Genomic DNA, 14,800 nt, shown 5'->3' with positions numbered 1-14,800 from the left:
CCAATCAAACTTGTCCCCCTGTCCAATCATGCGCCATTGCAAGTAAGAGGGGGGGGGGGGGGGGGGGGATTCCACATTGTACTATTAGTTGATAGACATGAATGATTGATTTGAAATAAATTCCCATCATTTGATGGGAGTTTATTTCAAACTGATCATTTTTTTTAAACATTGTTGTGCTGTACATTTATAGTTGACCCCTGGTTTACGACGTCCCTGGCTTGCGTTTTTTTTCACCTTATGATATCTACCGCGGCGTTTTTTTGTTCCCTCTTTGCGCAGTTTTTTTCACGTTACGATCAAAAACATAAACTCCTCCCCAAACGTGGCAGTCAGGGTGCGTGCGTGACTGCAAGTCTCTGTGCGCTCACACATCTATACACGCATCATCGCTTATGTTACTAAAATGCTGGTCTGCTAACGGTCAGCGTAATGACTCCCTAAGATACTGATTGGTCAGAGTTACAGAAGGACTAAGATGCTGGTCGGCGTCAAAAATGGCGGAACGTTAAAGCTTTGGCCTGTGAGTGCTTACAAAAATGTTTTTATAGTGCATATTAATGCTTCATTCAACCTTGAATTGGTCAACCATGGGTCCCAAGATTGCTAGTGATGTTAAAGAGAGAAGTAGAAGATGATTTATATGGAAACGAAGGTGGAGATGATCAAGAAATACAAATAATGCTAAGCTAGGCTAGGCTACCCTCAATATGGAATATGGCCACAACAAGCTCTCACGGCACTCAAATGTAAATAAATCCTTTCTATAGTTTTTATTTATTATGTGATTTAATTGTATACATGAATATTATATATAAGTAGCACTCACTGTACTATTTTGATACCAATTTTTAATATTCATAGAAAATTTTTATGTTTTTACCTGGGGTTTTACACGCATTTGGTATTTAACATAGGTTTGGATTGCCTGCCATACGGCGAATTCGCGTTACGATCCCAACCGCGGAATGGATTAATCTCGTAAAGTGGGGGCTCACTGTACTTGCGTTTTTCAATTTAATTAGGATGTTTTCAATCAAAGAATTCATGTATATGTTTATTGCTCCCTGAAGGTTTTATTTACATACAAATCGGATTCGGTGAAAGTTGGGAAATTGTGTAAAATATAAATAAAAACAAAATACAACCATTTGAAAATCCTTCTCAACCCATATTCAATTGAAAACACTACAAAGACAACATATTTAATGTTCAAACTGATAAACTTAATTGTTTTTTTGCCAAATAATAATTAACTTAGAATTTCATGGCTGCAACCTGTCCTGTAGAAGTTGGGAAAGGACGCAAAAAAATCCTGGGAAACCTGAGAAAAGCTCATCAAACACCTATTTAGAACATCCCACATATGATCAGGCTAATTGGGAACAGGTGGGTACCAAGATTGGGTGTAAAAGGAGCCTCCCCAAACATGCTCAGTCATTCACAAACAAGGATGGGGCAAGGTTCACCACTTTGTCCAGAACTGCGTGAGAAAATATTTGCGCAGTTTAAGAACAAAGTTCCTCAAAGCAAAATTGCAATGAATTTAGAGATTTCGACATCTAGGGTCCATAATATCATCAAAAGGTTCCGAGAATCTGGTGAAATCTCTACACGTAAGCACCACGGTCGGAAACCAAGACTGAATGACTGTGACTTTCACTCAGATTGCACTGCCTTAAAAACCGACATGAGGGTGTAAAATATATCACCAAATGGGCTCAGGAAAACTTCAGAAAACCATTGTCAGTAAATACAGTTTGTCACTGCATCAATAAGTGCGGGTTTAAACTCTACCATGCAAAGCAAAAGCAGTTTATGAACAACATCCAGAAACATTGCCGGGTTCTCTGCGCCCGAGCTCCCGCGCTCATGTAAAATGGTTATTTCGGCAAGATAATGCCAAGCCACATTCTGCACGTGTTACAACAGAGTAGCTTGGAAGTAAAAGAGTCCAGGTTCTCCCCTGGCCTGCTTGCAGTCCAGACCTGTCTCCCATTGAAAATATGTGGGGTGTTATGGAGCGTAAAATAGAACAGAAGACCCGGACAGTGTAACAACTGAAGCGGTTCATCAAGCAAGAATGGGAAAGAAATCCACATGAAAAGCTCTTGAGCGCTTAGTCTCCTCTCTTCCAAAACATGTATTGAGTGTTATTAAAAGGAAAAGCGATGAAACAATGGTAAACATGCCCTTTCCCAACTTCTACTGAATGTGTTGCAGCCATGAAATTCTAAGTGAATTATTACTTGGTAAAAATTAAGTTTGCAGCCATGAAATTCTAAGTGAATTATTACTTGGTAAAAATTAAGTTAATCAGTTTACATCAAATATGTTGTCTGTAGTGTATTCAATTGAATATGGGTTGGGAAGGATTTTCAAATCGTTGTACAGTATTTTGTTTTTATTTGCATTTTACACAATTTCCCAACTTCAACCGAATCCGGTTTGTATTTATTTGACTCTAGCATGGTAAAAGTTTTTATAAAAATAAAATTGTATAATGTAGAAAAATGCAGAAAACAAGTTTTTTAAAATGGAATATTTCAGAGCTGTAATTTGGTATAGTGACTATACCTTGAGATTTTTGCTCAAGGTTGTTTTCCCGTCAGAATCTGATATCCTTCCATGCCTAATTGCATATGTATAGCTTTTGACAAATTTTAAGCATTTTCCTGCATTTTATTTGAGTTTAGATTTACTTCAGCAGAAACCCAAGTTTCTGAAAATTTTTGACAGTGGCACCTTAACTCATTCAGTGCCATGGATGAGAATTCTTGTCTTTTAAAATGGTAATAACAATAAGAAATAACACAATTTGGCCAAATAAGGTTTTTTTTAATGTAGATCTTACACCCTTTACTAACGCCTACCTAATATAAGCCAATTGAGCACTGTAGTGCTGATTGTGACCACTGGATAGCAGTGTCTACACACTGAACACCACAGATATTACTTACATCAAGCAGGTCCAAAGTCCGACCCTCGGGCCAAATGCGGCCGGTGGTCAATTTCCATCCGGCCCGCAGTCTCTGTCAAAAAATCAATAGCGTCTGGCCCGCATGAAGAACTAATACATTGAGCAGCAGCGCTGTTACCTGCGTATGCTAAACGCTACCATCTATAGCTCAGTTAGGAACAGCAAATTAGTATTTGAGTAATTGACTGTATGAGCCCCTAATTTTCTAAAATGGCGACAATCAACAAAAGGAGGAAATTTGAGCTGCAATGTGACGCGGTGAGCTGCGGTCATCACCAGCAGCTTTATATCGGCAACTTTTACTGACTGACAGTTGGCGATGGACAAGTTTCAGAGAGATTCGAGCATTTGGTAAGAAAATGCTCAGCTTGTTCGGTTCGACAAATTTGTGTGAGAAGACATTCTCGGTTAGGAACTTAAATTAGAGCCGTGTGAGGACACGGCTATCGGACTCACATACAAGACATCTTGCGCATCCATACTGCCATAGAGCCACACCTGGCCTTTGTCCTGCAATCCAGATCTCAGTTTCACCCATAACACTCATGCGGACAAGTCATTTTTCATTTACGATAAGTCTGAAAATGTTTTTTCTCTTAAGTTTTCACTCCAGAATAATAACCATTTAAAAATCCAACCAACATTTATAGTTACTAATTTCATATTTTAAATGAGCCCTGCACTTGTTGGTATGACTATTACTTGTTCATTTCTCTGTTATTGTGTTTACAATTTTTATAAATATTAAACTGACATGGTGAAATATTTTTTTATGTTTCAAATGTAATTTGCACCCAAGAGTGCAATTACTTCTGTTCAACTGTTACAAAAAAGTAAATTAGTGTTTAAAAAAAGTGAAGTTAAGTGAATATTCAATTTCAATATGTAATGTCAATTCAATTTTGTTAAGCATGTTTCAAATTAACCAAAACATATGCTTAAGATAGCTGAAATGAAAATAAAAAAGCAAATGTTAAACACAGAAAGGCTCGCTGAAATGTATTTAAATTAATTGCTGTTATATGTAAAGAACGCCTGCCAAGGTTGGCCCCCCTACATTTTTAACACACCAAATTTGGCCCACCTTGCAAAAAGTTTGGACACCCCTGACCTACATGCAATTCAAAGTAAGGAATGGAAATCAATCTTTTAGAGACCATATTTACATTGACATAGCACACAATATTCTGTTGGCCTTGATAAGTGAATAAAAATGCTAAATATACTGTCGCTCTAGAGGTTTCCTTTTCCAATAAATCAGGCCCCAAGATTCACACATAGCAAGGTCTTGAATGGATTTGAGTAACTCAAAATATTTGGTTGCAACCAGCAGATGCCCTGTTCATTGACATAACCTATGGAAAGTTCTGGTGCATTTCAGCCAAGAGTCTAAGGACCTCATTATTCTATAATGAATATGACTTGAGTTGTTGAAACAAGACCCTAGTACATTGACAAAAAAAAAAGAATACACACATTATATTATTACTTAATTTTTTGTTCAAGCTAATGTATAATAGCGTCCCTAATACCTGTCTTTATTTTTGTATCGGGAATGAAGATGACCATGATGAAGAGGATGAAGATGATGATGAGGATGACGAAGATGACGATGACGATGAGGAGGACATTGAGGATGACATTGAAGATGATGAGGATGTTGATGACGACAACCAGAGGCGTTATGAGTTTAGACAGCGAAAAAATGTAGTTCTCTACCAGGCACCACAAGATGGTGAACTTCTTTTCCTTTACACAACGATTTGATGTCATTCAAGTTTTGTGTACCGGCATGTCAAAGGTCTGAAAGGGTCTTTATTTTGTTATGTCAGAGACCAGAGTCCCCAGAAAGCGTAGCATGTACTTTAAGGACCACTCGTCCCCCACCAGACGCAGATTTACCTACAGCTCCACAGCCCCACAAAGTCCTTACAACAGAAGGAGGGCCAACCGGTTAGTAGGATAAGAGCACACAAACTGCTCAGAAATAAGAATTGTCATCATGTTAAGTTTTGGAGGTGTTTTACTGCTAATGATTGTCCTGTCAACATGCCTGTCTTTTTGCTTAACCAAGTTTCTAAGACTGCTGTCTCTGTTAGTGTCAGCAATGCATGTTAAATCCATCCCACACTTTTTTCTCTTTTCCAATTCTCTTCCACCATCAGGAGTATTACAGACAGGTAAGATTCCTCCAGCTTGTCTGTTGTTGATGAACACTAAAAAGCTGCCACAGTAAAACATGCTAGCATTTGTTTAAACTTATTAATTAATGATCATTTGCATTCCAAATATACGTAAGACTTATTTGTACATCTTTGAGTTAGTCTGACTGCTGCAACGCCAAACTAAGTCGATCTGATTTCCTGGTTTCTTTTTTTTTTTCTCCTCACAGAAGACGACATGCCCTCCACAGTAGCGACTCCACATCCACTTCAGAAGATGAGACTTTTCAAACGAGAAGGCATAAGAGCAAAAGTAAGAACAGGAGCAGGTCGATCACAAGGTGAGAGCTGAGGCACCTTGCCAACTTACATGTCCAATAAGCATCTTTCACCCCACGAGATATTTTTTTATGCTTTACACATATCTTTTCCTATTTTGTGGTTTTAAGTAATGATTACAGTAAAATTCTGTACCCCCCCCCCCCCTCCCCTTTAAAATAACCTTTTTCTCCACAGATGTCTGCCTATAAACATTGTGAAAAATGATTTGCTGGGAATCCACAAAGATCGCATGAAAACTGGAGCAAGTCTGGCTGATGTTGACCCCATGCACATAGACAAAACGGTAAGAAAAGAAGGCAGCAATGTAAATATTTCAAATTGGAATGAAAAAAAATGGTTAAAGTAATCAAATGGGGCTTCAAAATATTGAAAACATAAGTCAATGTCTTTGGTCTCTCTTAGTTGCCTTGTTTTTATTCCTATTTTAATAGTAAATCAGACTCGCATCCCATTATGGCCAAAAGGGGAAACCTCGTGGGTTTTTGCACCTTTTTTTTTACTGTAAATCCTTGCTTTCAGCCTCTATGGCTGTCACTAACAATTATATTGCAACAACTGATATAACTTTGCCCATTTTACTAGAAAATTCCGCCTTTTACTTTGAGTGTTCATTTGTTTAGCTTCAACATGTTCTTCTTTTTGATCGTCCAAAGCATTTCGTTTTCGCTTTTTACTTTCTGGCTCTATGGTACCTGATTGTTTAATTAACTTGCCACTGATACAAAAAAATTGCTGAGTTGAAATTGCCTAAAAATAGCACTTTTTTAAAGAAACATTTTTATCCACTAGGGAGGTCCTGCATGTCATAAATACACAGATGTATAGAAGTTCCACAACTGACTTTTTTTCATAAAACAATTACAGCTCGAACAGTGTAAACATTCTTATTCCCTGTCAACAAGGCGTGATTATCAATATATAAACTGCTAGCACATCCTAGTGAAGATGATTAGAATAACGATTTCAACTCACACCACACTGCAGACGAAATCTCATGACAAACTCTCAGGTAAAAACAAGACACCGTAAACCTATCAAAACAAACATGGTGGCTGAAGTTAGAAAAAAAAAATATAAATGTAAGTGGCCAAGATTATAAAAGAGTAAACTGATAATGATCAATACCCTGGTGTCAAAAAAAACAATGTGTCTGATGGACACATGTTGATTTTGAAAGTAAGCATCCCTGTCAAAAATTATGCGCCTAGGACATGGCCGCAGACAAACGAGAGCAGTGGGTGTACAGTATGACGTAAAAGCTAAGCTGTTCTGCACCAACAGACACGAGATCAGCAAAATGACCACTGCTAGCTCGTAAAACCTGAACAGACATTGAGTTTCGCGTTGCACATGTGCTTCCGCCATGTTGCCAGATCATTGTGTTGACTTTCCTTTCCAAGCTTGTATGATGATTCTTCTGGGGAAGGGTGAAAGTAGTGGAGGAAAAACACTTTTCTGTGGAACTTTCTCTGGTAAGAAAACACGCGCCGGGATCGGAATGACTAAACAACGCTTAAATTACTAATTCATAATGAAGTAAAGCGACTAAGTCAACAATAGTAAAAAACTGTAGACTAATTTGCATAATCTACATCCTCAACTATTTGTGGCAGCCCTACTATGGCATAAGGGATCAAAATAACAGTTGCCCTGACAACCACATTTTGGAAAGTTCGTTCTCCTCAATGTTGGTTTTGTTTATTGTGATCATATCTGGGAAAAGCTAAACAGCCTGAAAGAATTGTTAGTGTGATGGACCTCATTTCTGGAACTGACAAAAAAATATGATGCAGGTGCGATTTGACAGTATCGGTGGCTTGAGCAAGCACATCTCATCCCTGAAGGAGATGGTGGTCTTCCCTTTGCTTTACCCAGAAGTCTTTGAGCGATTCCATATTCAGCCTCCCAGGTAAAACAGTTCATAATGTATAACCATAGGCTGTTATGAAAGGCACATGTAATATGTTTGGAATGTAACCTCAAAATACTTAAAAAAAAAATTCTTAGGTGTTAGGAGAGTGGTTAGGATATCACTTTCTTGACAAAGATTTTCTACAGATACGCTGACTTGACCTGAAAGGGATTTTCAGCAGATACGCTGAATTGACTAGGTTCTCAAATGCATCAATCATAAACCTCAAATGCTCATCATGTTTTCTTTTGGCTTGTAGGGGCTGTCTTTTTTACGGTCCCCCGGGCACTGGGAAAACACTGGTAGCAAGAGCGTTGGCCAATGAATGCAGTCAGGGAGAAAGAAAGGTGTCATTCTTTATGAGGAAAGGTGCTGATTGCCTCAGTAAATGGGTTGGAGAGTCTGAGAGACAGCTACGCCTTTTGTTTGACCAGGTGAACCCAATACATCAAGATATTTCATTTCAGACATTTCATGTTTTGTCAGACTTTGCTCATTCCAAAAAATAAACTTGTCATGTATTTTGTTTCACCTCAGGCTACGTTCAAACAGCAGTTGACGTGGAGTGACTGAATTTTATTTTTTTATTTTTTTGCTCCTATGTGACCTGTATCTGGTTCTTTAATGGCAGTTTGAAGGACAAAAGTCAAATTATTTTGTATTTTTTTCTCAAATGTGACCCATGCCACTTGGGTATGTGTTTCTGAAATCCATCCATATCTAATCCTTTGTCATGGGACCATTCTGAATGGCCAGGTCGCTCCCATCCAACCCTCACGTGACAACAAGCGACAGTCACAATTCTGCGCTCAAAGCAGGATGCAAAATCTAAAACAACAATGGCGGCCAAAGCAAAAAACTCAACTTTCTTCTCGCCAAGTTTCTCCTTAAATTTAACAACTAGAAAAAACTCTGCCTACTGTGTGGGATGTCACATTGTCCTCAATGCGCGTGCTGGACAATTTTTAATAATAATTCACAGACAGGTCACATGCTGGTCACTACAGGTCACATTTATTTGTAAACATGAACGAGCTAACAAAAAAAATATTTCTCACACACACACAAGACGGGAACTGAGCATTAAATCCTGCTGTCAGAACGTAGTGCAAAATTGGTTTATATGTACGATGTTGCACTTAAAGCTTTCCTTCTGACATTATAATTTCAATCACATGTAGGCATTCCAAATGCGTCCATCTATCATTTTTTTTGATGAAATTGACGGTTTGGCTCCGGTAAGGTCTAGTCGACAGGACCAGATTCACAGGTGAGTGTCACTCCTTAAGATGACAAGAGTGCATCTGTGGGAACCTTTGTATACATTAATAAAGCATACAGTAAACTTTGAATTAGGTAATGTAGATTTTTGTGTGGTTTTTTTTTTTTTTGTGAATAGTTCTATTGTGTCGACTCTTCTGGCTCTCATGGATGGATTAGATGGCAGAGGAGAGATTGTGGTGATTGGTGCCACCAATAGACTGGATTCAATTGATCCAGCCCTCAGACGCCCAGGACGTTTTGACAGAGAGTTCCTCTTTGGCCTCCCTGACAGAGAGGTACTGACATGCTTCAATTAGGGGAACTTGGTCATAGAAAACATGATTCATTTAGTGCAATCGAAATCACCATCGACCAATGAGTTGTAATCGACTCTCGCTCCAACTCCCGCTTATTATACAAACCTGGACTCGCCGGTGTCACTCATGAAACACACATACACACGTTATTGACTGTTGACCGTTGGAAATCTCTTACCTAGATTTCTTTTTTAATGAAATGGTATTTCAAGTGTAAACTCTCATTGTTACCATGTCGGATTATCTACAGATTTGACTTTAGACTTCCAGGCACCGCGAAAAGACAGCGGCTGCCACGAGACTTGAAACTATGGAAAGGGGTAACTGTTCAATTATTGTATAAGGCTTAATAATTTAAGATTTAAGTAAATATGTGTACTGCAGTAGTTTGACAACCCTGGCATGTGCATTTATAGTTACCTCATCTGTCTGACACGCAGGAAACCGTCACAGCAAGTCTCTCCGCAATATAAGCATATGCAGTTAAATTTGTGCCCGTGTGGCTTTTGTGTCACGCAAAACGTGACAAGACTGCTTTCTGGTTGGTTGAATTTCTTTCACGGTTTGTTCTTTTGCGTTGTGTGGTTCACTGCTTGACTTTCCACAACAAGCTGTTTAATGATGTCATTGCACAGCATGCCTCCAACATAGTACGGAAGTGGACAGCGTAAAAAAAAAAGTACCCAAGCGGGCAGGAAGCATATTGTTTTTTTGTTTGTTTTTTTAGTTTTGTCATCAACATAGTGACATTAGTCCAAATTCTTATGTGAAGCAACCCCTACGAAAAAACGTTGCATCCAATAGATACATGTTGAGTTGAAAGTATGCGTTCTTGTCAAAAATGATGTCCCGCACATACAGGACTTCACTGCACATGATGGGAGCTACCATCTTTTCCAAGGTTGACCTGTGTGTTTATCAATTGGTACCGATAACCCTCATGATGTGCACAATAATGGCTTAAGTAGTGGAAAAAAGAGGATCTCAGACAATAGGGAATCCATTTAACATGACGCTAGTCTGGCTGGAAGAACCACATTGAACTGGAGAATATCCAGCTTTGAACAACAAAATAGGGCAATGTCCGATTAACATTTCAACAAGAAAGAATGGTCTCCTGTGCTGTGGAAAAACAGCTGATGAGGAGTGGCATGTACACACTTGTTGATCAAGTCAGTTATGTTTGTGCGTGATATATATGGGTAAATCAGCCTTTAAAGTTAAGCATTATAGTGCCTTTTGTACGATTTTTATCTTTTGCAAGTTGGCATTGATGGCAACAGAAGCACCCAAAAGTCTTTGGCACATGATCAAAGCCGCAGCCTCCATCTTCGCCCTGTCAAAATGGTGCCCTCGTTTGAAAGTAATTTTGGGCATTGAAATGATTCTGCATTAATAACTAAGTCACAGCCAAATTTTTAAATTTGACCATATAAAAAGTACAAATGAAACCGGTGTTTTTTTTTTTTTTAAAACAAACAAAAAACAGCTGATAAATACTCAAATACAAACTACTGGGGGGACAAAACTTTTCAAATACATTTACAAAGAAATGTACCATGGTAAATGAATGATCCTTTTTTCTGTAAAGCCAGTGTTATTATCTGACTTTGTCTGGCAGGCAAGAAAGGACATTTTGAAGATCCATACCAGGCAGTGGACACCTCCTCTCTCTGACAATTTCTTAGAGCAGCTGGCTGACAAATGTGCTGGTATGTTTGCAAGCTATGACATTGTTGTAGAAAAATGTAATTGACCACCAGTTTTCTAATCCAGTGTGTCAGTGCAAGTTTCTTTTGCCTAACAAAGTGCTGTTTTTTTTTTTTTTTTAACACACTTATGTTTTAATAATGGCTTACAACATAGTCTTAACTTATCGCACCAATATCATTGCTTACCAGTCAGTGCTTGACTTAATGATACCTTCCTAAAATAGTTTCAGCAGATAGTAAAGAACCTAAAAAGTACATCACATACAAACATCACCCAGGCTAGGTGTTATTTTTAAGTGTACTGTGTGCCAAAACTTTGGACATCCCTGCTGGAGAAGCATTTGTTTTAGATGTGTGATCAGTGTAAAATATTTTTTTCTTTTTTAGGTTATTGTGGAGCAGACATCAAAGCGGTGTGCTCAGAAGCGGCACTGTGTGCACTACGCCGCCGTTATCCACAAATTTACTCATCATCACAAAAACTTGTGCTTGATGTTGATTCGATCGCAATTGCAGCGAAAGACTTTATGTCTGCCATGTCCAAGATGGTGCCTGCTGCACAGAGGTATGGTCATTGATAAAATCAGTTTTGATTCTTGGATTGAATGTAAAATTATTATTATGGTATGAGGTCTTTCAGATTGAACAAATGTGCATTTAGACAGTTTCGTAGTTACAGTTTAAGTCCCGCCTGCTTCGTGTTTGTAATCGCAAATTTTGAAAACAAAAACAGCTCCCTCATTCATGCTCTCTAAGTGGGCAGTGCTTCTTATAACAGTCACAGTAGTGCTGATGTATTTCTTTACGCCAAATTCTGAATTTTTGTCGAATTCTATGTGTACAAACCGGATTCGGTTGAAGTTGGGAAATTGTGTCAAATGTAAATAAAAACTAAATACAACAATTTGAAAATCCTCAACCCATATTCAATTGAATATACGACAAAGACAACATATTTAATGTTCAAACTGATAAACCTAATTGTTTTTGCCAAATAATAATTAACTACAATTTATTGACTGCAACACGTCCAGTAGAAGTTGAGAAAGAGCATGTTTACCAGTTCGTTACATCACATTTCCTTTTTTATAACACTCACGTTTTGGAAGACAGGACACTAATTCTCTTAGCTTCTCATGTGGAATTCTTTCCCAGTCTTGCTTGATGAACAGCTTCAGTTTTTGAACAGTCCGGGGTCTTCTCTGTTGAATTTTATGCTTCATAATGCCCCACACATTTTCAGTCGGAGACTGGTCTGGACTTGAGGTGGAGAACCTGGACTCTATTACTTCCAAGCTACTCTGTTGTAACACGTGCAGGATGTGGCTTGGCATTATCTTGCCGAAATAAGCAGTGGCATCCATGAAAAAGACGTCCCTTGGCAGCAGCATATGTTGCTCCAAAATCTGTATGTACTTTTCATCATTTATGTTGCCTTCACAGAAATGTATTTCACCCATGCCATGGGAACTAATGCACCTCATACCATACCATCGCCGATGCTGGCTTTTGAACTTTGCGTTAACAGTCCGGATGGTCCGCTTCCTCTTTGGTCCGAAAGACACGATGTCCAGTGTTCCCCAAAACAATTTGAAAAGTAGACTCATCAGACCACAAAACACTTTTCCATTGTGCATTAGTCCATTTTACATGAGCTCGGGCCCAGAGAACCCGGCGGCATTTCTGGATGTTGTTCATAAACTGCTTTTGCTTTGCATGTTAAAGTTTTAACCCGCACTTATTGATGTAGTGACGAACTGGATTTACTGACAGTGGTTTTCGGAAGTTTTTCTGAGCCCATTTGGTGATGTACACACTCACGGTCATTCAGTCTTGGTCTCCGGCAGTGGTGGTTACGTGCAGTGATTTCACCTGATTCTCTGAGCCTTTTGATGATATTATGGACCCTAGATGTCGAAATCCCTAAATTCCTTGCAATTTTGCTTTGAGAAATGTTGTCCTTAAACTGCGCAACTATTTTCTCATGCAGTTGTGGGCAAAGTGGTGAACCTCACCCCATCCTTGCTTGTGAATGACTGATCATGTTTGGAGAGGCTCCTTTTATACCCAATTAGCCTAATCACATGTGGGATGTTCCAAATAAGTGTTTGATGAGCTTTTCTCAGCTTTCTCGTTTGAACATTAAATATGTTGTCTTTGTAGTGTATTCAAATGAATATGGGTTGAGGTTTTCAAATCGTTGTATTTTGTTTTTATTTACATTTTACACAATTTCCCAACTTCAACCGAGTCCGGTTTGTACTTGTTCACTTTACAAAAAACAAATGCATCTTGAAGGGGAAAGTTAACCCCCAAATCTTCTTTACAATAACATGTTTTATGTGGTTCCATTAGTCTAAACACGGCATGCGGATTAAAATTGTGTTCATGGAAATTTGAATTAAGCAGCAAAATCTAACCATTAATTAAAATTCATTTCGAAGGGCCTCTTGCTGTCGACTGAAAATAACATCACAATTGCTCAGAGCCGAGGTAACAACTATTCACGACTCAGCTAGTGACATCACATGACATATTGCATGACCTTACTCAGAAAACTGGTGAGTCATGATTGGATGTCACCTGAGCAACTGTGATGGCATGTTCGAGTGACAGCCCCCCCCCCCCCCCCCCCCCCCCCCCACCTCCCACCACACACACACATACATGCACACTTTCTCCCCCAGGAATGTATAGTTGAGTTTTGCTGCTTAATTCATTTTCGGAGAACTATTAGAATGCCATATTGAGATGTAAGTAGAATGTCTTTGTGATATGGCACTTATGTGCAGTAAGCTTTTTACAATTTTGGGGTCAATCAGCAAATTTGAAAATATTGATCACAGATTTTATCAGAAGATGTATATGTATGGATGCAATATAGAATAATAAGAAGAAATCAATTATATTGCTTACATCTAGAAGAAGAAAGAAGACAAAACATATTTTGTGCTGAATGTAATCATTAGGGCTGTAGTGTCACCAGCCAAGGCCCTTATGCCTGCAATTCGTCCATTACTAAGCACCGCCCTGCAGGAGATTCTCCACACTGTCAGCAAAGTGTTCCCACATGCAGAACAAGGCTTTAAAAGAAAGCGGACACAAGGTATGGTCCATTTTACAATTTCAAATCTCTTTTCTCAATCAGTCTTCAGTTCTGTGTGTGTGTGTGTGTGTGTGTGTGTGTTTACAGATCAGTCCTACGTGTCTGATGATGATCTACTATTCAGTGAAGATGAGGAGGTATCCAGTGGACAAACCCCACAAAAGACCGTCTCAAGAGGAATCCTAAACATTGAAAGGTATTATTCGTTTCCAATAAGTGATTTGTTTAATCAACTCTTCAAGTTCTCACCCAATCTTTTCCTATGTCAATGTTTGCATAGAAGTGCTTTGAGCCAGCCAACCTCTTACCGTCCCAGGCTCCTTTTGGAGGGTCGACCGGGTTCGGGTCAAAGCTCCCACCTGGCTCCTGCTGTTCTCCACTCTCTTGAGAAATTCTCTGTCTACACACTAGACATGGCAGTGTTGTTTGGAGCAAGTGCAGTTGCACCAGAGGAAACTTGTGCACAGGTTGGTCACTCATTCATTGAGAGTGGAACAAGATTCAAGAATGCCTTCATAAAGATACATATCATGGTGATATGATTCATTTCTTGCATCTCATTGATATAATTCTGATTAATTTCTTGCATCTTGTTACCTGTATCTTGTAATGCTCAACCTAAACCAGCTAAACTACAATATCTAATATAGTAATCCCTCTTATCGCGGTTAATGGGGACAAGAAAACTCTTACGATTAGTGAAATTCGTGAAATAGGATTTGCCCCCTTACGTACATTATACGTGCATGAAATGTGTTCACTAAAACCTTTCAAGGTTAAAGTTAAATAGTGATGGATCACTGTAGTGTCGTTTTGTCAGTGGCTATGACAAATGTGACCACCTCACAGGTCTGTAACGTCACATAATGGTGCAAGGGTTGAAATAAGAGAATTTGCATAGCAGTTTGACAGTCAGCCAATTGAGAATCTTTTCTAGTCCTCAAAAAAATTGCATATTGTGATAGTTCATTCATTTCCATAATGTGATGATAAAAATAAACTTTCA

At 38.7% G+C, this 14,800-nt stretch overlaps 1 protein-coding gene across 4 annotated transcripts in view; it reads left to right on the top strand.

The window, feature by feature from the left end:
• atad2 (ATPase family AAA domain containing 2) overlaps nucleotides 1-14,800 on the top strand; it is a 29,091-nt gene that overhangs the window by 5,980 nt on the left and 8,311 nt on the right. For 2 of the 4 annotated variants that reach the window (XM_088409982.1, XM_088409983.1), the window contains exons 7-20: nucleotides 4,542-4,715; nucleotides 4,813-4,933; nucleotides 5,146-5,160; nucleotides 5,373-5,483; nucleotides 5,659-5,767; nucleotides 7,278-7,393; nucleotides 7,656-7,830; nucleotides 8,578-8,666; nucleotides 8,796-8,955; nucleotides 10,598-10,688; nucleotides 11,076-11,253; nucleotides 13,658-13,794; nucleotides 13,882-13,990; nucleotides 14,075-14,261. In XM_088409982.1, coding sequence (XP_088266108.1) covers nucleotides 4,542-4,715; nucleotides 4,813-4,933; nucleotides 5,146-5,160; nucleotides 5,373-5,483; nucleotides 5,659-5,767; nucleotides 7,278-7,393; nucleotides 7,656-7,830; nucleotides 8,578-8,666; nucleotides 8,796-8,955; nucleotides 10,598-10,688; nucleotides 11,076-11,253; nucleotides 13,658-13,794; nucleotides 13,882-13,990; nucleotides 14,075-14,261 — 1,772 coding nt within the window. Of the gene's footprint in view, nucleotides 1-4,541; nucleotides 4,716-4,812; nucleotides 4,934-5,145; nucleotides 5,161-5,372; nucleotides 5,484-5,658; nucleotides 5,768-7,277; nucleotides 7,394-7,655; nucleotides 7,831-8,577; nucleotides 8,667-8,795; nucleotides 8,956-10,597; nucleotides 10,689-11,075; nucleotides 11,254-13,657; nucleotides 13,795-13,881; nucleotides 14,262-14,800 lie in introns of all 4 variants that reach the window. The other 2 variants (XM_088409980.1, XM_088409981.1) reach the window with 1 other exon arrangement.

The sequence above is a fragment of the Hippichthys cyanospilos genome, chromosome 3 (genome assembly GCF_059441005.1).
Source record: "Hippichthys cyanospilos isolate Australia breed blue-spotted pipefish chromosome 3, RoL_Hcya_1.0, whole genome shotgun sequence".
In the NCBI taxonomy this organism is placed as follows: domain Eukaryota; kingdom Metazoa; phylum Chordata; class Actinopteri; order Syngnathiformes; family Syngnathidae; genus Hippichthys; species Hippichthys cyanospilos.
This window is presented reverse-complemented; position numbering and strand designations above follow the sequence as displayed.